At 53.8% G+C, this 26344-nt stretch overlaps 2 protein-coding genes across 2 annotated transcripts; both read right to left on the reverse strand.

Annotated features, from left to right (window-relative positions):
• Positions 1-2424: 2424 nt before the first annotated feature.
• Positions 2425-5045, reverse strand: LOC147645671 (uncharacterized). Its single transcript, XM_086874360.1, has 2 exons — positions 4300-5045; positions 2425-4113 (listed from the first exon to the last, which is right to left on the reverse strand). Exons 1-2 carry the CDS (start codon positions 4436-4438, stop codon positions 3275-3277), a joined length of 978 nt encoding a protein of 325 aa, XP_086730486.1. The 5' UTR covers positions 4439-5045; the 3' UTR covers positions 2425-3274.
• Positions 5046-20909: 15864 nt separating this feature from the next.
• LOC147645672 (uncharacterized) lies at positions 20910-25059 on the reverse strand. The gene is made up of 2 exons (XM_086874359.1): positions 22958-25059; positions 20910-22771 (listed from the first exon to the last, which is right to left on the reverse strand). The coding sequence occupies exons 1-2, from the start codon at positions 23007-23009 to the stop codon at positions 21765-21767; spliced, it is 1059 nt and encodes a 352-aa protein (XP_086730485.1). The 5' UTR covers positions 23010-25059; the 3' UTR covers positions 20910-21764.
• Positions 25060-26344: the final 1285 nt, after the last annotated feature.

A 26344-nucleotide genomic window follows, 5' to 3' on the forward strand; every position in this document is an offset into this window, starting at 1 on the left:
GCTGCGATTGTTGGGGTGTCTGTGCAGGGCCGGGGGCTGCACTCCATGATCCCAATGGGTCCCAGATGCCAGCTCAGCCCCTTGTGCAACTCTCACCCTTGGGCTCAGCCTTTGTGTCCCCTGGAGGCGCTGGCAGAGCTGATGGGGTGGGGCAGGAGCGGGGCAGCCCCAGCGTTCCCCTGGCAGTGACAGCACAGCCGGGCCAGCAGCCCCAGCGTTCCCCTGGCAGTGACAGCACAGCCGGGCCAGCAGCCCCAGCGTTCCCCTGGCAGTGACAGCACAGCCGGGCCAGCAGCCCCAGCGTTCCCCTGGCAGTGACAGCACAGCCGGGCCAGCAGCCCCAGCGTTCCCCTGGCAGTGACAGCACAGCCGGGCCAGCAGCCCCAGCGTTCCCCTGGCAGTGACAGCACAGCCGGGCCAGCAGCCCCAGCGTTCCCCTGGCAGTGACAGCACAGCCGGGCCAGCAGCCCCAGCGTTCCCCTGGCAGTGACAGCACAGCCGGGCCAGCAGCCCCAGCGTTCCCTCCCTGGAGACGCTCCAAGGGAAGCGGCCAGAGCCGCGTCCAGTCAGCGGAACTGAGCGGCCACTGAGCACCCCCGGCCTGGGCTGCTGTGGATTCCTCTGCACACAGCTCGGGGAAGGTGCCCTTGGCCACCCCGACAGTGCCACAGGCAAGTGTCACACCCAGTTACAGAGCTCTGCACACAGCTGACAGGGGGAGATAATTTAAAAAAAAACCAAAAAATCCACCATGAAAAAGAGAACTCCTACCTGGCAGAGCTGTTCCACCCTTCAGCTGAGACACCTGCATGCACACAAGACCTGGGGCTGCAAAAAATGTGGCTTCATCAGCAAATTTGCAGGAAAAACTGGTTTAGGACAGGCTATCAGCAGAACTGTTCTCAGCTGGGTGAAAAAGGCCCCTTTGGCAGCTGCAGGGCCATTGAAAATGCAGATCCTCAGCCCATGGGGGAGAAAAGGGCTCTGAATTCCCCTCCCCTGACACACAAACCCTGCTCCCAGGCTGCTCCCCACACAGGATTCTACTGGAGGACTGTGGAAGGCTGAGAGTTGGCTCTGGCTTCTCCATGTTCCGTGTCCTAAAGCTGCCTGGGAGAAGAAATTTAGGGTCAGCTCCACTGGCACAATCCCTCCTGGCCCAGGGCACAGCCCCAGGAAGGTCTTTGCTCCTCCCTCGGCCCTCCCTGAGGAGGCTGGCAGGGCTCGCAGGTTTATGGCATTTGTCCTTGCTGCCCCTCACATCCCACTGCCCCACAAAGAGCCCCGAGCCACCCGTGAGGGACAGGCCCTGCTGGGCCAGGCCTGGGCTCAGGGCTTGGCCTTTCTGCTTCCTCCAACCCAGCCAGGCCTGGCTCAGCATTGCAGTTCCTGTGCTGTGCCCCAAGCTCGCTCGGGCCCTGCTGGAAAGGGACCTGAGGTACCTCCATCCCCTCGGGCAGTGCATGGGAGAAAACAACAAACTTCTCAGGAGGCGGGAACAAACTTTCAGCTGAACACTTTAGAGAATGAGGTACTTGGGAAATCATAAATCTGCATGCAATTAGAGGAAATCACTTCACTAAGCACAGACTGAGCCAACTCGTCCAACCCATCCAACTTCAAGCTATCCAGATTTTGAAAACTGGAAGTCAGGAGAAGCGAGAGGGACAGAGATCCACAGTCAGCCTTGGATCCAGCACCATCTCAGCTGCTGTGAGCTCCAGGGCCGTGACACATGTCAGTGTCACACCTGTGTCACAGCCTCACCTGCTCTGCTCCCTCTCCCAGCTGGGGTTTTTGGGGTGCCAGGGGCTTGGCAGCCACTTTGGGGCTGGAGCAGAGGCTGCAGTGGCTGGGCTGGGGCAGTGACCGCCCCACACAGGCAGAACTTGCTCTGCCCCCAAACACACCCTGGAGATGTCTGGGGCCATTCATCATTTCTCTGCTCTCCAGCGCTGAGGCAACGCACTCTGGCTACAGCTCTGAGCTCGTGCCCATGGCAACCAGCCCTGGCAATGGGGCTCCATGGAGCTGCTCTCAGGAACACCCCAAGAGCTGGGGAGTGCCCCAAAACCTCCTTAGAAATGTGAGATACCTTAAAATCTCTTTGGAAATATCCAAATATCCAAAACTCACTAACGGGTTTCCCCTCCATTCATCATCCCCAAACTTTGGCTGTCTCATTGCAGACCCCAGCCCACCTCCCCAATCCCAACCCCAACCCATCCCATCCCTGCTGGACATCAAGACCCCCTTCCCAAGCCAAATTTCCCCCATTTCACACCTCCCAAACTCCATCCCACCCATCCTGCCCCACCCAATGCCCATCTCACCCCTCCTGATCTGCATCCCACTTCACCCAATCCCCTTCCAACCCCATTCCACCTGATGCCTTCAGAAGGCTGGCCTAGAACAGAGGCAAGACAGAGTTAAGAATGAAGTTTATTAAAAGAATTTAAATACACCTTGGGCAGTACAAGAGCCAGGCCTACACCCAAGATGGACCAAAAATGGTCAGAAAAATGGACAAGTCTCACATTTTTAGAAGTTTAGGTCCATCTGGATATTGCAATCTGTTCACTGTCCAATTACAGCTTCAGATGATGAAGTCCCATCCTTCTTGTTTTCTCTCTTCAGTCCACCCCTGTTCATGCTTCTGGGCCTGAAACTTCTAACGACTGTCCTTGGTATCAAGCTAGAAAAGGAATTGTTTTGTCTACCTACTCTGTGAAGAGAGCTCACTAACACTTAATAGGAAGTTCCAAACTGTAAACCCAGGCAGTGCAGAATATGAAAGATGAAAGATAAAACTTAAGGCAACACACCCTGAGGGGCTGTAGAATCCAGGAATTCTGGGTGGGAATGAGTAGTTTTCAGTGGCATTGAGTGCTTTTGAGGTGACAGATTGAACCCTCTCATCTCTTTGAGTGACAAGAAATGAAGAAAACTACAACAGATACCCCCACAATCCCCAAGTCCTCCCAAGTATCTCTTTTAATCCCAGATTCCCTCAAAGCAGTAGTAGAAAGTGAGGCTTTAGATGCCTTTGATGAATTTGCAGACTTTTACCCCAGTTTTGTCTGTTTTAAAGGGATGAAAATGAATCAAAAGATAGAACCAAAATAAAATGGCCACCAGCCCAGTGTGTTCCCAACACAGATCACTGGGAATGTGGGTCATCAGGGCTCTGCCCAACGTGGGTCCTCTGATGGGGGATGGAGCCAGGGAACCGCACGAAGCTCTTCCTGCACTTGGGGCACTCACAGGGCTTCCCTTACCGGTGCCTCTGTTGGTGTTGGGTCAAGGCAGAGCTCCTGGAGAAGCTCTTCCCACACTGGGGACACTCGTAGGGCCTCTCCCCAGTGTGGATGCGCCAGTGCCTGATGAGGTTGGAGTTGTGCTTGAAGCCCTCCCCACAGTCAGGGCAGCGGAAGGGCCTCTCATCCGTGTGAATCCGCTGGTGCTTGAGGAGATGGGAGCTGGTCTGAAACCTCTTCCCACACTCGGAGCACTCGTAGGGCCTCTCCCCAGTGTGGATCATCTGGTGGAGGGTCAGTTGGTACCTCCATCTGAAGGTCATCTCACATTCCCCACACTCATAGGGACGTTCCCCTGTGTGGATCCTCTGGTGGAGGATCAGGCTGTTGCTGTGGCTGAAGCTCTTCCCACACTCGGGACACTCATAGGGCCTCTCCCCAGTGTGGATGCGCTGGTGGATGATGAGTTGGGAGCTGCAGCTGAAGCCCTTCCCACATTGCCCACACTTGTAAGCCCATTCCCCAGTGTGGATCATCTGGTGACAGATCAGGCTGTTGCTCTGGCTGAAGCTCTTCCCACACTCCAAGCACTTGTAGGGCTTCTCTCCATCCTGAAGCTGCTCATGGACCACCAGCTCAGAGCCCTGGCTGGATCTCCGGCCGCCTTCCCAGCACAGGGTGGGTCTTTCCTCCTCAGAGCACCCTGGGATGGGTTTGGAGCCCCTCCTCCTGCAGGATCTCTGGGGATTTTCCTCCCCATTGGATTCCTGCACCGTGGAGCTGCTCACAGTGGCCTCTTCCATGAGGTTCTGCTGTGGGGATTTGTCCTCCCTGGTCTCCATCCTCAGCTCCTTGTCTGGGGGAGGAAGGACAAGGAGAGGATGTGATTTGCCTCCGTGCCAGAGGGAAGGGGAAGGAGATCCCCCCAGCGCGTCCCCGGCAGGACGGCGTCGGCAGCGGGGTTGTCCTGCAGCCAGGGGCCAGGCTGGGCTGGGAGATGGAGCAGGAGAGAGGGGGAAAGGGGCACTGACTTCCTCCTCACCTGCCTGGGTGTCCTGGGACATCTTCCTCGCAGCCTCCTTCTCCATCCAGCCAAGGTTTGGGAATGGGAAATCCTGGTTTGGGGAAAAATACAGTTCATGGGCACATTGGGTTAGGGGGCTCCCCCTGTGCAAGTTCATCTCTAGAAGTCACCAAGCCTCTGGAGTCTATAAAAACCTCCCAAACACCAAGATTCAGCCCTGAAAATGTTTCCCAGGAGTTCTTCATCTCTGGTCTCTCCCCTTTGCTGTTCAGAGTTTCCCCCCTGTCCCAGCTGCCGGGGGTCACGCTTGTACTGGGGGTTCCCCTGTCTGCTCAGTCCCTGCCCTCCCCAGGCTGCTGGGAGTGCCAGGAATCCAAAAAGTTCCTCCTGTTCCCATCTCTTCACTTCCTGATGCTGGGACCCCCTGAGGTCCCCCCCCAGGGGCATTTTCCATTCAGCTTTGGAGTTCTTCTTTCTCCAATCATCCCCCCCAAAAAACCCAACCCAGGGATCCCCCAGGATATCTGGGCTGAGCTCCCCCTTCCTCGGTCACCTGTGGAATATGGGGGTGGATGATCCCACAGGCGAGGGGCTGTGAATTCAGGGAGTGCTCGACCTTGAGGTTCCTTCTTCTTTCCATGATATTCCTTTGTCCCTTTTCTTCCTCCTGCTCCTCCTCTTCCATCCTTCCTCCTGCTTCTCCTCCATAACCCCACCTCCTTCACCTACTTCCATCCCTTCTCACTCTCCTTCTTCATCCCTCCTCTTCCATCCCTCCTTCTCCTCCCCCAGGAGCAGTGACACCCTCGGTGCCCCGTTCCCAAACCCCTCACAGCCCACGGCAGGAGCGGGGATGGAGCCGGGACAGGTCGGGATGGGCAGCGCGGGGCTCTCCGCTGCTCCCACCCGCTGGGGACGGGGGGAACCCGGCCCGGGGAAAAGGAGAGGGAAACTGGGAAAATTGGGGGCTGCAGATCCAACCTGGGGCTGGCTGGGGACCCTGGCTGGGGACTGCCAGCCCTTGGGGCTCCTCTGGGGAGATGTGGGAGGGGGGAACACAGAGAGGGCTGGGGGATCCCAGGAGTGGCAGCACTGGCAGGGACTGGTTTGGACTGGGATCATCCTGGCAGTGGCTGAGATTGCACTGGCTGTGTACTGACATCATACTGGGATCATACTGGGATCAGACTGGCAGTCAGTAGGAGCCTGCAGGGGGCAATTGAGACCACGTTGTGAGGAACTGGGAATATGCCCTGCACTCCCCAGAACCCCGGGATCGCCCCCCATATGTCCCATGTGTCCCCCAGACCCTTCAGGATCCCCGAGTGCCCCCTCAGCGCCCGTTCGAAGCCCCCCAAAGCGTCCCTGGATCCCTGAATGCTCCCGACCCCACAGATTCCCCTTCCAGCCACTCCTGGGAATTCATCTCCCATCATCCCACAACACAGTTCCGCGCCCAAACCTCCTGCCGTGCCCCGCGCCCTAAAGAGCCCGGTTACAGCTCCGCAGGTTCCCCCCAAGTGCTCCCGAGCCGTGTACATTCGCCCCGAGCACCTGCAGCCACGGCTCGGACGCAAAAATATTCTCCAAGGGCTTCCCCGCACCGCCGAACGCGCCTTCCGAGCCACTTTCGGGACTACAGCTCCCATCATGCTCCGTGGCGCCCATAGAGCGCTATTCCAGCCGGGACTTCATCTCCCGTCATGCCCCGCGACTCACCAGAACTCATTGGAGATGCGCCTCCAACTCCCATGATGCTCCGCGGCGCCATTAAGCCTCATTATACCGGCGCCTACAACTCCCATCATCCCCCGCGGCCCAGAGATTCCCTGTTACAGCCCCCCAAGTGCCCTCCTGAACCCCCAGGTGTTCCCCCTGACCCCGAATTGTCCCACAGAATCCCCAAGTCCCCATCCAAGTGCCCACCCGGCTCTCCCAAGCGCCCTCCAGACCCTCAAGTTCTCTCTAAATTCCTTCCCCAGACCCAAAACTGCCCCAAATGTTTCTCAGAAAAGTCTCCATGGACCCCAAACTTGCTCCTTTTACCCTGTCTGAGGAGATTTTAATAATGATAATCTAAGGATTACAAATAGGTGTAATTAGCATAAAGAGGGAGAAATAGTGGTTAATTAATTTATGAAAGGAATTTTGGTATTTAGAAACAAAGACCAATAATGTTTTTAGTTGCTAAAAATGTATAAATTCTTTCATATAAATATAAAAATTAGGTTAGAAAAATACAGAATTATTATAAAAAAGTAAAATTTTATTTTTATTAATGAATCAGATTTTAATGATAAAGAAAAGTTGATAAATGTTCTCAATGCTTTGGGATGTCAGTCCCAGGTGGGCGATGTCAGACATGCTGAGGCTCGGGGTGAGGAGCAGGTTGTCCAAACAGGGGCAGCCCACAAGGGGCTCATTCTTCTCCCTGACCAGACCTCCTCAGGAGACATTCAGCATCAGGATCACTTGGGGTATGCTTCTGTCACCTCTTCTCTCAACTAGAAAATAAAAAAATACACCCTTGATTTAAAAAAAAAAAAAAAAAAAAAAAAAAGGTGGATTTTCAAATCTTCCTCCTCAACAGAACTCCAAACTGACTCCAAGCAGCTGCACAAGCCTTGGACTTGAAGACAGTGGAAGGAAGAGAAAGAGCCCCTGAGGCTTTCTGTATTTTAATGAGCCCCAGGGTGCATTTGGGGCTGAGTCCAGCACCCTCAGGCACTGAGAGAAGGTTGAAGGTGCTGCTCAAGGAGTCAGAAGCAAAACTCCAAGTCCCTTGGAGCATCCCTGGGCCCCACTGACTGCCGGCTCCTGGCACACTCAGCCATGGCATGGTCCAGTCTCACGCTGGGACACCTCCTGCACCAAAATTCTACCCTGGCAGGGACTTTTCTTTCTCCTCCCCTCCAGGCTGAACCTGCCAAGCTGCACTTTGGGGAGGTTTCCTTCTCTTCCCACTGCCAAGGAAAGCTGTCTCTCCTGCTGTTCACAGACAGAGAAGGGCTGCTGGGGGATGTGGGGGTTGGAGCATGCCTGGGGTACAGTGGCCATGAAATCACTGAGTTTTGAAATATTCTGTGAAAGAAGGAGGGGCATCAACAAAACTCCTACACTGGACTTAGGAAGAGCAGACTTCAGCCGATTAAGGATGCAGATTTGGGGAGTACTAAATCAGCTACTGAGTTTTTCTAAGGGAAACAGCCTTTTAAAACAAAGGATTCCAGGAAGGATGGACACACTTCAAGAAAAAAGTCTTGAAGGAGCAGGAACAGCCTGTCCCTCTGTGACAAAAAAAGAGCCAGTGAGGAAAATGACTGGCCTGGGTGTGCAGGGAGCTTTTGGAGGAACTCAGGGAAAAGATGAGAGTGCATCACCTTTGGACAGAGAGGCGGGCAACTCAGGAAATGTTTAAGGATGTCATTAGGTCATACAGAAAGAAAAGTAGAGAGGTGAAAGTCAATTAGAGCTTAACCTGGCTGCTTCTGTGAAGGATAATAAATATGTGTTTATAAATACATGAATGGCAAAAGGAAGGCCATGGACAACATCCATTCCTTATTGGGGGGGATATGGTTATCAAAGATGAGGAAAAGGCTGAGGTACTTAACCCCTTCTTTGCCTCAGTTTTCAACATCAAGACAGGATTTCCTCAGGACAAGTGTTCTCCTGAGCTGGTAGATGAGGACAGGGAGCAGAACAGCCCCCTGTAATCCAGGAGGAAGCAGTCAGAGACCTGCTGAGCAACTCCGATGCTCACAGGTGGATGGGATGGGATGGGATCCATGCTAGGGGGATGAGGGAGCTGGTGGATGAGCTCCCCAAGCTGCTCTCCATCATTTCTCCTCATCAGTCCTGGCTCACTGGGGAGGTCCCAGAGGACTGGAGGTGCCAGTGTGAGCCCATCCCCAAGAAGGGCTGGCAGGAGGCTCTGGGGAACTGCAGGCCTGTCAGCCTGAGCTCGGTGCCTGGTGAGGTTTTGGAACAGATCCCCTTGAGTGCCATCACACGGCACCTCCAGGATGGCCCAGGGCTCAGACCCAGCCAGCGTGGCTTTAGGAGGGGCAGGTCCTGCCTGACCACCCTGATCTCCTTTTATAACCAGCTGACCCGCCTGGTGGGTGCGGGAAAGGCTCTGGATGTGTCGAGCTGGACTTGAGCAAGGCCTTGGACACGGAGAGCCGCAGCATTCCCTGGAAAAGCTGCAGCCCACGGCTTGGACAGGAGCACTCTTTGCTGGCTGCAGAACTGGCTGGAGGCCGGGCCCAGAGAGTGGTGGGGATGGTGCTGCATCCAGCTGGTGTCCAGTCCCTGGTGGTGTCCCCAGGGATCTGTGCTGGGCCCAGGCCTGGTTAATATCTTCACTGAGGGTCTGGCTGAGGGGGTCGAGTCCAGCACTCACAAACTGCAGATGACACCAAGCTGGCTGCGAGTGGGGATCTGCTGGAGGGCAGGACAAGGAGACACAGCCTTGAGCTGCACCAGGGCAGGTTTAGGCTGGACAATAGGAAGAAGTTCTTCCCAGAAAGGCTGATTGGGAATTGGAATGGGCTGGCCAGGGGGGAGGTGACAGAGTCACTGTCCGTCTCCAGTGGTCTGGGGGAGTGACATCAATCTGTGCTTAATAACTGATTTTGCTTTAAAACAATTGCTTCAAAAATTCTTCCTGTTACACACTGAGTGTCTGTGCTGGTTTTATATTAGTTGATATTTGGTGAGGAGGGAAGAAGCCACCCATGCAAATTACTTTTTCTAGGAGGGAGCTGCTAAGAGCTTCCTCTGTGCTTAGCAAAACCAACAGCTGGCTGGCTCTGAGAATTGTCAAGGTATTAAATAATTTAGAAACTGTATCCTCCTGTGTGAAATCCACATTTTAAAGACAGGCAAGCCCAGGAAAGCTCTCTGTTGTTTCCAGCAGTGAAGAGTTAACTGGGTGCTGGTCAGGCCGGCCCTGCTCCAGCCTGGCCTGCACCGAGCCGGGCTCCGCCAGGCCCCGGGAGCGGCTCTGGGCTGGGCCAGGCCCCTTCACCATGGCCCGCACGGCCCCAGCGGCTGCCGGGCACAGGGAGGGGAAGCCATCGGCCCGCAGCTGGGATTGAAGGGAGCAGGGGCCTGGGACCAGCCATGTGGGCAGAACAGCCACGACTGTTCTGGCCGGGCCCCCTGAGATCTTGGCACAGCCCCAGCGCTGCCTGAAATCCATCACCGTGACTGCTTCGGCCACTGCCCGGCAGAAACCATCATGAGCATCTGCAGGTCTGGGTGAGATATGAACTCTTTCTGTGCACAGATGAGACCTGCAGACCTCCATCCTCCCCTTGGGTGAGAGGAAAGGACAGAGTGAGAGACTAATGCCACAAGTATGGTAGGCTACACCTGTCTTCAAATGTCATTGAATTAGAGAAATACTCTCTCCAGGGCAAATTATGCAACACTTCGCCTCACAATCCATCAGTCTTAATTACAGTGAGTGGTAGATCCTAATAACAATCCAATTAGAGCAAATCAACATGGTGTGAATGGCAAGAAGAATTTGCTTGTCAACAGATGAATATGTCCCGCTCAAGAATGAACAAAATCTGCCTTTACTTGGAAGAAAGTAAACATGGAGCAATGCAGTATTTGGGTTTTATCCAGTGATAAATGGGGCAAGAAGTTGTAACAACTCACCTGTTTTACAGAACACAAGTACTGATACAGCCAATGGTGCAACCACATTGAAGGGATCTTCAGGACATTCCTTTATTTCTTAACAAGGAATGGGCAGAAAAATGCTGGCATTTGTCTGAACTGGAAGCCATGTTCCTCTCCTGTTTCTCCTTGAGCACACTGTTTTTTGCAGACTTCACTGTGCAGCCCATCAATCCTCTTCTGGCCAACAGCTAAATGGCACAACTACCAAAACACAGGTGCCAGCATCATCACCCCAGCATTATTCCAGCACTGCTTTGCTGGTGCACAGGTGCACAGAATGGCTTGGCTTGGAAGGGACATTTAAAGGCCATCTAGTCCAGTGCCCTGCAGAGAGCAGGGACACCTTTGGATCTGGTTGCTCAGAGCAGGAGCTTGAATGTCAGCAGGGATGGATGCCCATCTCTCTGGGCAACCTGTGCCAGGGTTTCAAAACCCACAGTGTAAAAAACGTCTTTCTTACGTCTAGTCCAAATCTACCATCTTTTAGATTGAGAACATTCCCCCTCAGTCTTGTCACAATGGGCCCTACTAAAAATTCTGTCCTGTCTATTTTACAAGCCCCCTTAAAGTACTGAAAGGGAGCAATCAGGTCTATGTGGAGACTTCCAGGCTGAACACCCCCAGCTATCCCAGCCTGTCCCCAAAGCAGAGGGGCTCCAGCCCTCAGAGCATTTTGTCCCTCCTCAGGACCAGCTCCAACAGGACCATGTCCTTCCTGTGCTGGGCACCCAGAGGTGGATGCAGTACTCCAGGTGAGCTCACACCAGAGCAGAGGAGTGGTGGAATCACCTCCTTCAAACTGCTGGGCACCCTCATTTGGGGGCACATGGCTGGCTCATGTCCAGCCTCTCTCCTTGCAGCAGCCACAAGTCCTTCTCAGCAGGGCTGCTCTCCATCCCTTCATCCCCCAGCCTGTGAGATCAGCTGGAATGGGACCCTGTCATAGCCCTTGGACAGAGCTGCTGGGCAGGATGAGCTCCCTAGTGAAGGAGGCAGATCCCACTCCCCACACAATTCCACCCTGGCCATGAGGTCACAGAAGGCTCTGGGGTGACAGCAGGCTGAGGTGACAGCAGGCTCTGAGGTCACAGAGGTCCCAGAGCCCCGTGGTTGCCCAGCACCACAAGGACCGAGCAGTCAGTCCTTGACCACGACTGTTGTGGCAGCAGCGGCGGCGGCAGCAGCGGTGCTGACATTGGGACAGCGGTGTCAGGACAGTGGTGGCAGCAAGAGCTGCAGGACTGGCAGTGGGCAAGGCACCGTGGCCTTTGCTCTGCGCCTCCTCCTCCTGCTCCTCCTGGCAGTGGCCCTGCCTGACAGGGCTGCCCAGGCTGCTCCGTGGCGAGCAGGGCGAGCAGGTGAGCCGGCAGCCTCGGTCCCCTTTCCCGGGACAGTGCTCCCTTCTCCCTGGGAAGTGTTGGGGATGGTTTTCCCCAGGGCTTTAGAAAGGGTTTCCTCTGTGGGAGGGAGAGAATCCTCAAGGGCCCTCGCAGGTCCTGCTGCCCCTCCAGAGATGTTGCACAGGGCCTGCAAAGAGGGTGGAGAGTGCCCAGAGCCAGCCCAGAGCTCCCCAGGCCCCTCTGCAGCTTTGGCCATGTCCACTGACATCTGGCTCCCACAGCCTTACCCATTCACCTTGCAGTGCCCAGTTCCCTAAGGCAGAATGGGATTCCAGCACACCATGGAATGGTTCTGATCTGTGCTCCCTTCTAGATTGGGATCGTGACATGGAGTACCTGAAAGCCCTGGCACATAATGGTTTGAGATCCATGGAGAATGTTGGAGGCAAGTTCTCAATGTCCCTTTCTGCACAGAATAATCAGTGTCAAGGTGGCAAGAGCTCACTCACGTGCCATTTCCCTTGAGAGTCTGAAGGTTGATGGATTCTGGAAACCTTGCCCTGCTCCCTTCTGGAGCCCTGAGTGATCCCACAGCATTGCTGTCAGTGGGAGGAAGGAGCGTTTAGCTGTCAATCCTCTTCCCATTTTTAATGCCAGTGTCACCTTCCGTGTGCCCTGTGCAGCCACGGAGAAGAGCAGAGAGGGAAGGGGCCAGGCCCAGGGCTGTGCCCCAGGGCTGTGACTTGTGTGGCTTCTTTCTGGCCCCAGGGAATCTGAGATGCTCCTGCTCCAGCTGCCAAGCCCTGGCCCTGCCTGGGGCTCTGTTCATAGCTGCTGGCAGCTCCAGGGTGTCCTTTCTCCCCTGACTGCCATTCAAGGGGCTCCTTCCATCCCAGTGTGGGGCCACTGCAGGCACATGGTCCCCCTGCTCCTGCTCCTGAGTGGAAGGTGGAGAGGAGGGAGTGCCTTGGAGGGCAGCAGTCACCCAGGTGCACTCACTGCCACTCTGGCCTGAAGGAGAAATGGAACTACTTTCCATTAAGGTCCTCCTAGATGGAAGAACCAAGACACAGAAGACAAGAAATCCCTGGAGGCATCCCAACTTCTGGACAAGATGTTGAGTGATCTGGAGAGACGCCGTGGTGGGTCCATGTCCCTCAGCCTTCTCCTGACACTCAGCAGCTGGGGGCTTTCTCTGCACATCTGGACACTGTGCCCGGCACAGCAGGAAGGGATCCATGGCAGCCTCGCTGCCCCTCTGCTGCTTTCATGCCCTGCAGGGCTGTTTCCCAGCCTGGCCTGGCTGCAGCTTCTCCCCAGCCTCTGCAGGAAGGCATTTGGCATCAGCTGACAGGGATCCCAAACTGCACCATGGGTCATAAACAACCTAAGATCCCCTGCAATTTCCCAGTCTTGGGCTAGATCAGGTGTAGGGACTGTTTGGAGGAGGGAGGGCCCTGACCCAGCCCCAATAACCTGGCCTTTCCTCTTGATCCTTATCCATGATTTGACAAGTATTGCCTCCTGAAGATACCACCTCACCTAATGGCAAACAGTTCTATCTCATCCAGCTGTCCCTTTTTCCTTTCTCAAGTGCTGGAGGAAATGTCTGTGCAGACAATGACATATGCTAGAGGAAGCAATGTCTCTGTGCCAGCTGCTGATGCAGGAAAGGAGGAGATGCCGGGCCCAGGCACAGGAGGTAATTGCTGTGCTGGGCTCTCCCTCGGCTGGGCTGTGTGCCAGTAACTCTTCCCCCAGGGCTGGCCCTTGCATGGCTGAGCAGCAGCCAAAGCTGGAGGTGCTGCAGCTTCCAGGCCTCTGGAGCTCATTCCCAGCCCCTAGGAAAAGGGACTCATTCACCAACATCCATCCCACTGCAGCTGCTCCTGGAGCTGGCCCTAAGCATCCAGAGGCCCAAGGCACAGGAGCAGCCCCGAGCGGGAGCCCTGCTGTGAGCCCAGGGCCACAGCCAGCCCTGGCTCCCAACTGGGCAGGGGCTGCACTGGCCCCTGACAGGGCCTGGCTCTGTCCCCTTGGGCTGGGGGAGCTGTCATGGAGCAGGGAGGGTCAGGGGTGGCAGTGGCTGCTCAGGGATGGGTTTGGCCCGTGTCCCTGGAAGGAGCCACTGCCCAAGCAGCTGCGCTGCCCCTGGGCTCTGCTCTCAGCCTTCTGGGCTTTGTTGGGTGTCACAGCCTGTGCCAAGGGACAGCAAGGTGCCTGCAGGCCCCAGCTCTGGGGGAAACAGAGAACGTCCTGGCTGTATCCAGTGTGCTGCCAGCTCAGCCGTGGAGCACAGCACAGGCTCACGCTGCCCATTGCTCCCACAGAAGCGCTTGGCAAGTCCAATATAAATGCTGAGAATGCACCGAGCACCCCAAGAATGTTCTGCCCGCAGGATGTGCGCAAGTCCTGCATGATAGGCACTGTAGTGACACTGTTCACAGTGCCCCTTTCCATGGTTCTCTGCTATGTTGGATTCCGGTGGTGGAAGGACAAGAAACGGTAAGTTGTTGTTCATCCCCACCCTCCAGCTTCTTGAAAGGCTGCTCATAGTCAGGAGACATTCTCAGTGAGGCTGCTGTGGACTTGTGGCTAGTCCTTGGTTGCCCAAAACACTCTGCTGAGAGTTCTGCTGCTGCCCAGGCCTTTCATTGTCCTCTTAATTGCTGGGCCTTGTCCTGGGGAGCCCGCTGGGGCTGCAGCCAGTGCTGGCTGCCACTGAGGCTGCCTGGCCAAGAGCAGCCCCAGGAGCAGCGGGCAGAGGCAAAGCAAGGTGGGCAGGAGAAAGAGCGGGGACGAGATTGTCCTTGACAGGCAGAGGTGCTCTGGGGCCTGCTCCTGGCCAGGGACCCTGCCCAGAGCCATCCCCTGCTCGCCAGGGCCTTGAGGGGCAGCTGTCCAGCTGGGCCAAGCTGTGCCAGCAGCTGCAGCCGTGCTGGGGAGCCTTGGCAGCTCTGGGCCCTGCTGTGCAGGAGGGTCCCTGTGTGCCAGCGGCAGCTGGGGGCCTCAGCCACCTCTTCTCTCCACAGTCGCCCTGCTGCAGCTCCAGCTTCCTGGCCAAGAAGGCACGACTCTCCCTCGCCCCCAGGGAGCCCAAAGACGTGGCCTCAGAAGGAGGAATCGTTCCAGAAAGCAGAACACCAGCACTCCGTGCCTCCTCCACGGCCCCCCAGCCCGGCTGTGAAGCAGAAGCCCCCTGAGATCCCCCCACCTCCTCCCCTCCCGAGCCAGCCACCCTGGTCCAGCTAGGACTGAAAGTGGGCCAGCCACGGCAGGGCTTGGGCTACCAACAGCTTGGGCCATCTGCTCTTGGCTACAGATAACACGTTACCTGTGGGTAACAGCCAGAGGCAGTTTTCCTACTGTTTTACTTTCAACAGCGAAGGGCTGAAGATTCTTCCCATGCCTCGTCTCATCCTTCACTCTTTTGATTTTCATATAGCTAGGTGCTTGCTGAATCTTTTCAAAGAACTTTATTAACACTTCATGTTTTACCCCACCTAGCAAGGGAAAAAAAGAAATAAAAAAATTCCTCAATTTAGACTTCATTTTTACTGTGGTTGAGCCTCTCAGATTTTGAGCAATTGATTTTCCATGGTACTTCTTCCCTTTTCCTTCCTATCTACCAAAAGTTCGTCTGGACAGGAAAATCAACAGAATTAATAAGATTCACCTCAAAACCCAGAAGAGAATCTAGCACAAAATATTCTCCCTGTGTACTGCAAAACAATAAATATTCAGAGGAAAATACTGTGGGAGCTGAGGCTCGTGGAACTCCCAGAATCCTGAGCCTGCAGAGGAGGCAAACAGCCCTGGCAGTGGCTGAGGGGAATTCTCCTCAGACTCCTCAGAAAGTGTGTCTTCAGGAGGGGAAAGCTTTTAAACTTTGCCTTACCTTCCTCCTGTGCTAAAATGTAAGGCTCCTCCTGAGAAAATACTGAGCTACAAACAATTCTCCATTCCTTAACAAAGATACTCAGGTGCTCGACTTAAAGAGTAAAACTAAATGTGGTCAGAAATTTCCCATCAAAGCCCATTTGCAGAGAAACCCCACCATATGTGAGCAAATATTTATTAGCACGAGTTCACCCTAAAGATTGCTCCTTTTTTGTCCCAGAGAGAATATTAGAACCATTTGCTCTTGACAGGAGTCCTTGGATGGCCCCCAGACCTGGTTCCTCACCAGGCCTTGCCTGGGCTGTTCATGCAGCCGGGTAGCACCACCTGACTTTGCCACCCTGTTCAGACCTTGGGCATGGCTGGTGCCACGGTCCCCTCTGGTGCCACGGTCCCCTCTGGTGCCACGGTCCCCTCTGGTGCCACAGTTCCCTGCTGGCTTGTGGCGTGTCCCTGCTGCTGGAGGAGTCCTGCTTGTGCTGCTGCCTGCGTTCAACAAGGCCAGTGCTACTCCCCAGCCAAAGAGGGACTAAAGTCACTGCTTTTGGCAGCTCATTGGAACGAGTTCAACACTTCCTCATCTCTATCACAGATAAAAACCCACATACTCCTAAAACCCACGTACCAGCATTATAAACTCACCTCATCTACAGAGGTGAGGAGCCCTGAGCAAACAGAAGGTCGGCTTTCAAGCACATTGCGTTTTTAATTTAGTGGAAGCACTCAGCAGTTCACAAGCCTTATTTGCCAAACTGGACTGTGTGATGCTATTCTCTTGTTTGTGTTAAAGAGGAGCCAGGAAGAAATTAGCTAAGAAACCAGAAACAGTTGAAGCTCAGGCCTGGCACACAAATAGAGCAGGGTGGCACCTGCCTGCTCTGCCCACGTCCCTTTTCCTGCCGGACAAAGGCATACGCAGCTCTGCTGGGGGCACCATGGAAAGGGTTCTGATCTGTGCTCCCGTCTAGATTGAGATCAGAACATGGATTATCTGGAAGCCCTGGCACATGGCAGTTTGAGATCCATGGAGAATGCTGGAGGCAAGTTCTCAGTGTCCCTTTCCACACAGAACAATCAGTGTCAATGTGGCAAGGGCTCACTCACATCCATTGCCTCCTGAAGATGCCACCTCCTGTAATGGTTAACAGTTCTATTGTTGTGGTGTGTTTTGTTTGAATGGTTTCTCCCATTATTCCCCTAAGTCATTGGTTTGCTCCTAGTTTGTATCCTCCTACCCACCTATCAAATCCTGCCTCAAGCCCACCCCTTGTTTCCAAATGTTCCTCATCTGTCATTACACCCATTTGTCAGTCTTCCCTTAGGCCAGCCTCCTACCTGAGCCACCCCTCTGGAAATCCCCTGATCTCCAATGCCCCATTGGCCCATGTGACCCACTCTGCTCCCCTTGTTTCCCCTATTGTATTGTTGAATGGAACCTTCCACTCCTCCCACAGCTTCTTCCTATTGGTTAAAATTTTGTACCCTCCCTCTGGCCTCCCCCATATAAAAACCCCCACACACAGTTGTGTTCTCAGTCTTCAGTCCCTGGACCCTGCAGTGGAGTAGAAGCCTTTGGAACCCATACTGGAGATCTCCTCCTCATCCTTGTCTCCACCATGCGCCTACCAATATCCTTGTGCCGTGGAGCATTTGCTCTAAGCCGCACCTTGGGTCACCCCGCTGCCGAGTGTCACGATCCCCTAACACAAGTGGGAGTCGTGAGAGGTTCGTTTGAGCTCAGAGTGCAAAAAGGACCCCAGGGGATTTCAGTTTAAATCACAACAGCAATAATGCATCTTTATTTTAGTGCCAGCAACATGGGTTATGTGATAGATGAGAGGGGGAGAGAGAGGGAGAGAGGGAGAGTTAGAGGGAGAGAGGGGTAAAGAGCCAATGTAAAGAGAGAAAAGAGGTGGTTATAGTTACCAACAGACAAGACAGGGTCACTGGTGTCTTCTTCCATGGGGACATCTCTCTCAAAGAAAATAACTTGGAAAAGACATTTTTACAGACTGTTTCAAAGCGAGGGGCAGCTGGCCAAGAGGTGGGGAAATTCCCAGGCTATTGTGATGAGACCCCTTGCTCTGGGAAGCAGGTGTAAGGTACAGAACAGGCCGCTCCTTACAAGTCCCTGCTCAGCAGCAGGAATGAAGGCAGTGTACCTTGACAGCACAACAAGCACACCTGCAAACCATCACCTGGCAAGCTTCCACCTCAACCAGGCCAGAACCCCTGCACAAATTCCCTTGGGGTCTTCAGGGTCTTGGTCTCTGTTCTTGTGATGGTTGTGAGGCAGATGAGGGTAACTTCAGACTGTCTCTTACACCCTAGTAACCCCAAATGACTCCAATGAACCCAAATTACCACAAATAACCCCAAATTACTCTAAAGGACTCCTCTGACCCCACACCTGACCCCAAATGACACTTCTGGCCCCACACCTGACCCCACAGGACACAGACATTTACCCCCTGCTGAGCTCGGTCCTATACAACCCCAAATCCTTCAAAAATCCTCAAAATTTGACCCTGGGAACATCCTGGATGAGCAGGGTCAGTTCCAGTGCAATGAGGCCTTTGTGCCCTTCTCGGCACCCCAAAAATCCCATAAATCCCTGGGGTGAAGTCCTAAATCCTTCTGGAATCCCAAAAATCCCCAAATTCCTTTGGGGTGTGGCCCTACATTTTTTTGGAATCCCAAAATTCCTCGGGGTGGGTACTCCAGACCCATTTGGGACCCCCACCCCTGAAAGACCCAGACCATTTTTGGACCCCAATCCCAAAGCTCCCAGACCCATTAGGGACCCCCCAGACCCTTTTTGGGGTAGCCCAGACCCTCTTGGGACCCCAGACCCTTTTGGGATCCCATAGCCCCCAAAGTCCCCAGACCCTTTGGAATCCCCTTGGCCCTTTTTGAATCCCCAATCCCTGAAACCCCCAGCCCCTTTTGGAACTCCCAGCCCCCTTTGGGACCCCAGAGCCTCTAGAGACCCCCATCCCTTTGGGACCCCCAGACTCTCTGGAGACCCCCACCCCTTTTGGGACCCCCCACCCTTTGTGGTGGGGCGGTGCTGACGCCCCCTCCCCACAGGGCAGCGGCTGTGCCTGGGGGAGGCGCTGGTGCGGGCAGAGCTGTTCCTGTTCCTGACCTCGCTGCTGCAGCGCCTGCGGCCGCGACCCCCAGCACCCCCCGAGGAGCTGCCCACGGCCCCCCTGGAGAGCGGCTGTGCCAACATTGTGCCCCCCTTCCATCCCCTCCTGCTGCCCCAATGAGACCCCTCCCAAATTCCAGACTGCTCCCCAAATTCAGGAACTGCCCCGGGACCGGGACCCTTCCTCATGGCTGGAAAATCTCCCCCCAGATCCTCCCCAAATTCTACTCCCAACATCCCCCCCACTTCCAGCTCAGGATGGGGCTCTGATGAGACCTCTCCTCAAATCCCACCCCCAAGATGCCTCCCCATCACTGGAAAATCCCCCCAAATCCAACCCAAACCCTGCCCCAAAATGGGGAATCCTCCCTGAGACCCCCCTCCCCCCAAATTCAGGACGCCTCCCCAAAATGCCCCTTCTCAATGGGATCAGGACCCCTCCCCATCAATGGAAATTCCCCCAAACCCAAAAAATTCTCCCAAATCCCCTTCCCAAAATCAGAACCCCCCCAGGATCCCTGCACTTCCCCCCAAAACCACCAAATTCCTCCCCAAAAATACCAAAATTCCTCACAAATCACCCCAAAAACCCCAAACCCCCCATACTCCCCCCAAAGTCCCAAATCCACCCAAGACTCAAAATCCCACCCCAAAACTCCAAATTTCCTCCCAAACCCAAATTTCCCCTCAAAACCCCAGAATTCATCAAAACCCCCAAAATTCTCCCCCCCCAAATTTCCCCCAAAACCACCAAATTTCCCCCCCAAACCCCAATTTCTTTCCCAAAACCCCAAATCCTCCCCCTGAGAAACCCAAAGTTCTCCCTAAAACCCCAAATTTCCTCCACCTACCCCCAAATGTTACAAAAAAAATCCTAAAATTTCTGCCCTAAAACCTCAAAATTCCCCCAGGACCCTCAAAGTTTCTCCCCAACACCCCAAATTTCCCCCCAAACCTCCAAATTCCCCCAAATTCCCAAATTCCACCCCAAAACCTGGGAGACTCCCCTGCAAAAAAACAGCAACTCCTCCCCAACCCGCCACCCCAAAATCGCAACTCCCTCCCCAAAAATCTCCAGAAAAGTTGAGAACGTAAATTTTTTATTTCATATTTTTCACACCTTGGGATGGGGGGGAAAACACCAGAATTGCTGTGATTTTTCCTGTTTTTTGGGGGAATGGGTGTCTCCCCAAATTTTCTAGCCCCCCCAGGTGACCCCTCCCCAAAATTCCTGCCCCTGAGCCCCCCCAATTAAGTACAAATAAATTAAAAGAGGAAAAAAGAATACAAGGGTGGGGAAAGGTAAAAATAAAGAAAAACAGAAAAAAAAAAAAAAAAGAAAAAAAATCCCCTCAACCCAATTTGGGGGGAGGGGGACAAAGGATATATCGAGGGAGGGGTCGAATTCCCAGGAAATAATTGAGGGACCCCCCCCAAAAAACTGGGGGAACCCCCCCCCCCAAAAAATTTCACTTTTAAAAATGCCAAAAACAAAAAAAAAACGGGCAAAAAAAGGTAAAAAAACCTGAAAAATTTGGGGGGAACCCCCAAAAAATGCATAAAAAATGTGGGAACTCCCCCTTGAATCAAAGGGATTTGGGGGAATTTTTTCCCAGAAGCAGTGGGTTTTTTGGGGGTGGCAGGGGAGGAGAGACCCCCTGCAAATTCCTGGAGGTGTCCCCAAGACACCGTCTGCAGAGGCAGCGAAGGGAACAAAAAGGCCAGTTTAGGGAAATTAAGGGAATTTGGGGAGATTTGGGCAAATTTTAGGGAATTTTTGGATTTTTAGGGGGTCAAGGGCGGGTCTCCAGTTTGCAGAGCCTTGCATTCCAGGGCTGCAGGATCATGTCCAGGGAAGCCACAGTTACCAGGAACAGGCATGGGACACCAACAAGATGGGATTCTGCTCAGGAAACCATTTATTCAGCTCAGGAACAAACTCAGATCCAGAGACAGCCCCAAACAGAGGCAGGGAGATGGGGTTTGACAACCAGGGTGGAGTTCAAGGTCAGGAACCACTGGGAACACAGCAAGGGAGAAACCCCAGGGGCCCAAACCCAATCAGAAATCCCTGGGCTGCCACCCCACGAGGGGTCCAGGGTGGAGTTTCTTCCTGGGCTCGCAGGGCCCATCCTCTGAGGCAGAGGGATGGAATTCACTCTTGCCCACACCCCTCACTTTAACAATGTTCATTTGAAACTCAATCCTTGCCTCCCTGGGCAGGGGCACCTCACACAAAACCTCACTCAGTAATGGGCTCCCCCTTCATTCATCATCCCCAAACTTTGGCTGTCTCATTGCAGACCCCACCCCACCTCCCCAATCCAAACCCCAACCCATCCCATCCCTGCTGGACATCAAGACCCCCTTCCCAAGCTCTATTTCCCCCATTTCACACCTCCCAAACTCCATCCCACCCATCCTGCCCCACCCAATGCCCATCTCACCCCTACTGATCTGCATCCCACTTCACCCAATCCCCTTCCAACCCCATTCCACCTGATGCCTTCAGAAGGCTGACATAGAACAGGGGCTGGACAGAGTTAAGAATAAAGTTTATTAAAAGGCCTTAAAGGATACACCTTGGGCAGTACAAGAACCTGGCCAGGGCTACACCCAAGATGGACCAAAAATGGTCACAAAAATGATCATGAGGTCTCACATTTTTAGAATTTTAAGTCCATCTGCATATTGGGGCTCATCTTCCAGTTACAGCTTCAGATGATGAATTCCCATCCTTCTTGTTTTCTCTCTTCAGTCCACCCTTCTTCATGCTTTTGGGCCTGGAACTTGTAACGACTGTCCTTGGTATCAAGCTAGAAAAGGAATTGTTTTGTCTACCTACTCTGTGAAGAGAGCTCACTAACACTTAATAGGAAGTTCAAAACTACAAACCTAGGCAGTGCAGAATATGAAAAATAGGAAAGCTAAAACTTAAGACATCACACCCTGAGGGGCTGTGGAATCCAGGAATTTTGGGTGGGATTGAGTAGATTTCAATGGCACTGAGTGGTTTTGAGGTGACAGATAGAACTCGCTCATCTCCTTGAGTGCCAAGAGATGGAGACAAATAAACCAAATACCCCCAAAAACCCTCCACATTACCTCCCTGAATACCAGAATCCCTTCAAGCACTAGTAAAAAGTGAGGCTTTAGATGCCTTTGATGAATTTCTTGACTTTTTACCCCAATTTTGTCTATTTTAAAGGGATGAAGATGAATTAAAAGAATATCAGGGCCAAATCAAAATGACCACCAGCCCAGTGTCTTCCCAACACAGATCACTGGGTCCGTGGGTCATCAGGGCTCTGCCCAACGTGGGTCCTCTGATGGGGGATGGAGCTGAGGCAGCACACGAAGCTCCTCCTGCACTTGGGGCACTCACAGGGCTTCCCTTACCGGTGCCTCCGTTTGTGTTGGGTCAAATTAGAGCTCCTGGAGAAGCTCTTCCCACACTGGGTACACTTGTAGGGCCTCTCCCCAGTGTGGATGCGCCGGTGCCTGATGAGGGTGGAGTTGTGCTTGAAGCCCTCCCCACAGTCGGGGCAGAGGAAGGGCCTCTCATCCGTGTGAATCCGCTGGTGCCTGAGGAGAATGGAGCTGGTCTGAAACCTCTTCCCACACTCAGGACACTCATAGGGCCTCTCCCCAGTGTGGATCATCTGGTGGATGGTCAGGTGGGACCTCTGGCTGTAGGTCATCCCACATTCCTCACACTCATAGGGCCGTTCCCCAGTGTGAGTCCTCTGGTGGCAGATCAGGCTGGAGCTCTGTCTGAAACTCTTCCCACATTCCCCACACTCGAAGGGCCTCTCCCCAGTGTGGATGCGCCGGTGGGTGATGAGGTGGGAGTTTTGCTTGAAGCCCTCCCCACAGTCGGGGCAGCGGAAGGGCCTCTCATCCGTATGAATCCGCTGATGCTCAAGGAGACTGGAGCTGGTCTGAAACCTCTTCCCACACTCGGGACACTCGTAGGGCCTCTCCCCAGTGTGGATGCGCTGGTGGATGATGAGCTGGGAGCTGCAGCTGAAGCCCTTCCCACATTCCCCACACTCGTAGGCCCATTCCCCAGTGTGGATCATCTGGTGGCGGATCAGTTTGTTGCTCTGGCTGAAGCTCTTCCCACACTGCAAGCACTTGTAGGGTTTCTCCCCATCCTGAAGCTGCTCATGGACCACCAGCTCAGAGCCCTGGCTGGATCTCCGGCCGCCTTCCCGGCACAGGGTGGGTCTTTCCTCCTCAGAGCACCCTGGGATGGGTTTTGAGCCCCTCCTCCTGCGGGATCTCTGGGGATTTTCCTCCCCATTGGATTCCTGCACTGTGGAGCTGCTCACAGTGGCCTCTTCCACCAGGTTCTGCTGCGGGGATTTGTCCTCTCTGGTCTCCATCCTCAGCTCCTTGTCTGGGGGAGGAAGGACAAGGAGAGGATGGGATTTGCCTCCGTGCCAGAGGGAAGGGGAAGGAGATCCCCCCAGTGCGTCCCCGGCAGGACGGCGTCGGCAGCGGGGTTGTCCTGCAGCTGGGGGCCATGCTGGGCTGGGAGATGGAGCAGGAGAGAGGGGGAAAGGGGCACTGACTTCCTCCTCACCTGCCTGGGTGTCCTGGGGCATCTTCCTCTTCCTCGCAGCCTCCTTCTCCATCCAGCCAAGATTTGGGAATGGGAAATCCTGGTTTGGGGAGAAATACAATTCACGAGCACATTGGGTTAGGGAGTTTTTTCTGCCCAAGTCGATCTCTAGAAGTCACCAGCCGTCCATAAAAACATCCCAAACACCAAGATTCAGCCCTGAAAATGCCTCCCAGGAGTTCCCCATCTCTGGTCTCTCCCCTTTGCTGTTCAGGGGTTCCCCCCTGTTCCAGCTGCTGACGGTTACACTTCTACTGGGGGTCCTCTGTCTGCTCAGTCCCTGCCCTCCCCAGGCTGCTGGGAGTACCAGGAATCTGAAAAGTTCCCCCCATTTCCATCTCCTCAATAAGGGATGCTTGGACTCCCCAGTGTCACCCCAAGGGGCATTTGCTGCTCAGCTTTGGGGTTCTTCATTCTCCAAACATCCCCCCAAAATCCCAACCCAGGGACGCCCCAGGATATTTGTGCCAAGATCCCCCTCCCCAGGCACCTGTAGGATGGGGGATGATCATCCCATGGGTGAGGGGCTGTGAATTCAGGGAGTGCTCGACCTCGTGGTTCCTTCTCCTTACCCTGATCCTCCTTTGTCCCTCCTCTTCCTTCCTCTCCTCCCCTTCCATCCTTTCTCCTCCTCTTCCTCCCTAACGCCAACTCCTTCTCCTACTCCCATCCCTTCTCCCTCTCCTTCTTCATCCCTCCTCTTCCATCCCTCCTCCTCCTCCCCCAGGAGCAGTGACACCCTCGGTGCCCCGTTCCCAAGCCCCTCACAGCCCACGGCAGGAGCGGGGATGGAGCCGGGACAGGTCGGGATGGGCAGCGCGGGGCTCTCCGCTGCTCCCACCCGCTGGGGACGGGGGGAACCCGGCCCGGGGAAAAGGAGAGGGAAACTGGGAAAATTGGGGGCTGCAGATCCAACCTGGGGCTGGCTGGGGACCCTGGCTGGGGACTGCCAGCCCTTGGGGCTCCTCTGGGGAGATGTGGGAGGGGGGAACACAGAGAGGGCTGGGGGATCCCAGGAGTGGCAGCACTGGCAGGGACTGGTTTGGACTGGGGTAACTGGAACCCTACTGGGGCAACTGGGAATCCTTGGGAATGAGCACAAGCATGCTGAGGGCACATGGGATATACTGGGAATGTCTGTGACCATCCTGGGGAAATTGAAATCACGCTGGGAACAACGGGAACCATGCTGGGGACAACTGGGAACAACTGGGATTGACTGGGTCTGCACCAGGGGCAACTGGGCATGACTGGGACCATGCTGGGAGGGTCTGGGATCATCTGGGGAGGGACTGCAACTATACTGGGATTAAACTGGGTGCAACTGGGATCACACAGAGAGGAACAGGGAGTGACTGGAACCATGCTGAGGTCCTACTGGGATCACAGTGGGAGCAGCTGGGCCATGCTGTGCAAGACTGGGACCATACTGGCAGCAACTGGGACTGCACTCAGGGTGACTGGGAGTGACTAGGAGCAACTGGGATCACATTGGAAGCACCCAAGGAGTGACTAGGAGCAACTGGGATAGACTGGGAGAGACTGAAACCACAGTGCAAGTAAATGGGAGCAACTGGAACCACACTGGATAATCCTGGGAGTGGCTGTGCCCATGCTGGGGTCATACTGGGATCCTACTGGAACTAGCTGGGATCATACTGAGAGTGACTGAAAAGGGGCTGGCTGGGACTGGAACCATACTGGAGGTGACTGGGAGCAACTGGGCCCATCCTGGGAGTGACAGGGAGTCACTCTGGCCATGACTGGAATCATACTTGGAGTATCTGGGAGTGACTGGAACCATACTGGGGGTGGCTGGTACAACAACTCATACTGGGAGTGACTGAGATTGTAGTGGGAGTGACTGGGATCATCCTGGAAGTGACTGGAACCATACTGGGAGTGACAATGGCTCCTACAGGGATAGCACTGGGAACCACTGGGATTACAGTGGGTGTGAATGGAACCTGACTGGGGGTTACTGGGAGCTACTGGGCCCATGCTGGGAGGAAAATGTGGACACATTGGGAGCAACTGGGGATCAACTGGAAGGTACTGGAACCATGCTGAGGGAACTGAGACCACAACTGGAATCATACTGGGAGGAAGTGGGAAAGAGTGGGATCATTCTGAGGTAACCAGAACCTTACTGGGGCGACTGGGATATACTGGGAGTGTCTATAACCATACTGGGAACAGCTGGAACAGTGGTGGGGGCAACTGGGAGTGAGTGGAACCATGCTGAGATGGACTGGGACTATTCCAGGGACAACTGGGATCACACTGGTAGGAACTGGGAAGAATTGCAACTATTCTGGGATCATACTCAACTGGGATCCCAGTGGGAGCAGCTGGGTCCCTGCTGGCTGAGACTGGGATCCCACTGAGGGTGACTGGAATCATACTGGGATTGACTGGGAGTGGCTGGGAACAACTGGGATCATGCTGAGAGCAACTGGGAGGAGCTGGGAATGACTGGGAGCGTGCTGGGGCTGACTGGGATATACTGGGAGAGACAGGGAGTCCCAGGGATCACACTGGAGGCTACTGGGGTCACACTGGCACTGCCAGGGAGCAACTGGGGCCACTGGCCTCATCCTGGGAGTGACTGGGATCAGACTGGGAGTTACTGAGATGATACTGGGAGTGTGAAGGAAACTGGAAAATTGGGGAAAAATGGAAAAAAAACCCAGGATAAATTCAAGGAAAATGGAAGGGAAAATTCAGGGAAAATGAAAAATATCAAGGCGAAATCCAAAAAAATTAAGAAAACATCAGGAAATAATTGGGAAAAATTTGGGAAAAACAGGGGAAAATTTGACAAAAAATTGGGGAAAACCAGGAAAAATTTGGGAAAAAAAAGAGGAAACTCAAGAAAAAAATTGTGAAAAATCAAGGAAAAAAAACAGGAAAAGGAAGTGCAAAAAACCTGGGAAAAATCAGGAAAAAATCAGGAAAAAATGGGGAAAAATCAGGAAAAAAAATCAGGAAAAAATAGGAAAATAAGGAAAAATCTGGAAAACACAGGAAAAATATAGGAAAAATATGGGGAAAGCCAGGAATAAAACTGGGAAATAACTGGGAAAGGTCAGGAAAAAAAACAAGCAAACAAAGAGGAATAAAATCCAGGAAAAAATGGGAAATAATGAAAAAAATTGGAAAAAAAACAGGAAAAATCAGTGAAATTTGAGAAGAAATTGGGAGAACACTAGGAAAAATTTGAGAAAAGAAGGCAGAAATATCTGGAAAAAGAATGAAAAAAAGAGAAAAGCATGAAAAAAATTGGGGAAAATTTGATAAAAATAAGGGAAAATATCAGGAAAAGAAAGACAAAAATCCCTGGGAAAA

Source organism: Cyanistes caeruleus, unplaced genomic scaffold (assembly GCF_971803275.1).
Source record: "Cyanistes caeruleus unplaced genomic scaffold, bCyaCae1.hap1.1 HAP1_SCAFFOLD_195, whole genome shotgun sequence".
Taxonomy (NCBI): Eukaryota; Metazoa; Chordata; class Aves; order Passeriformes; family Paridae; genus Cyanistes; species Cyanistes caeruleus.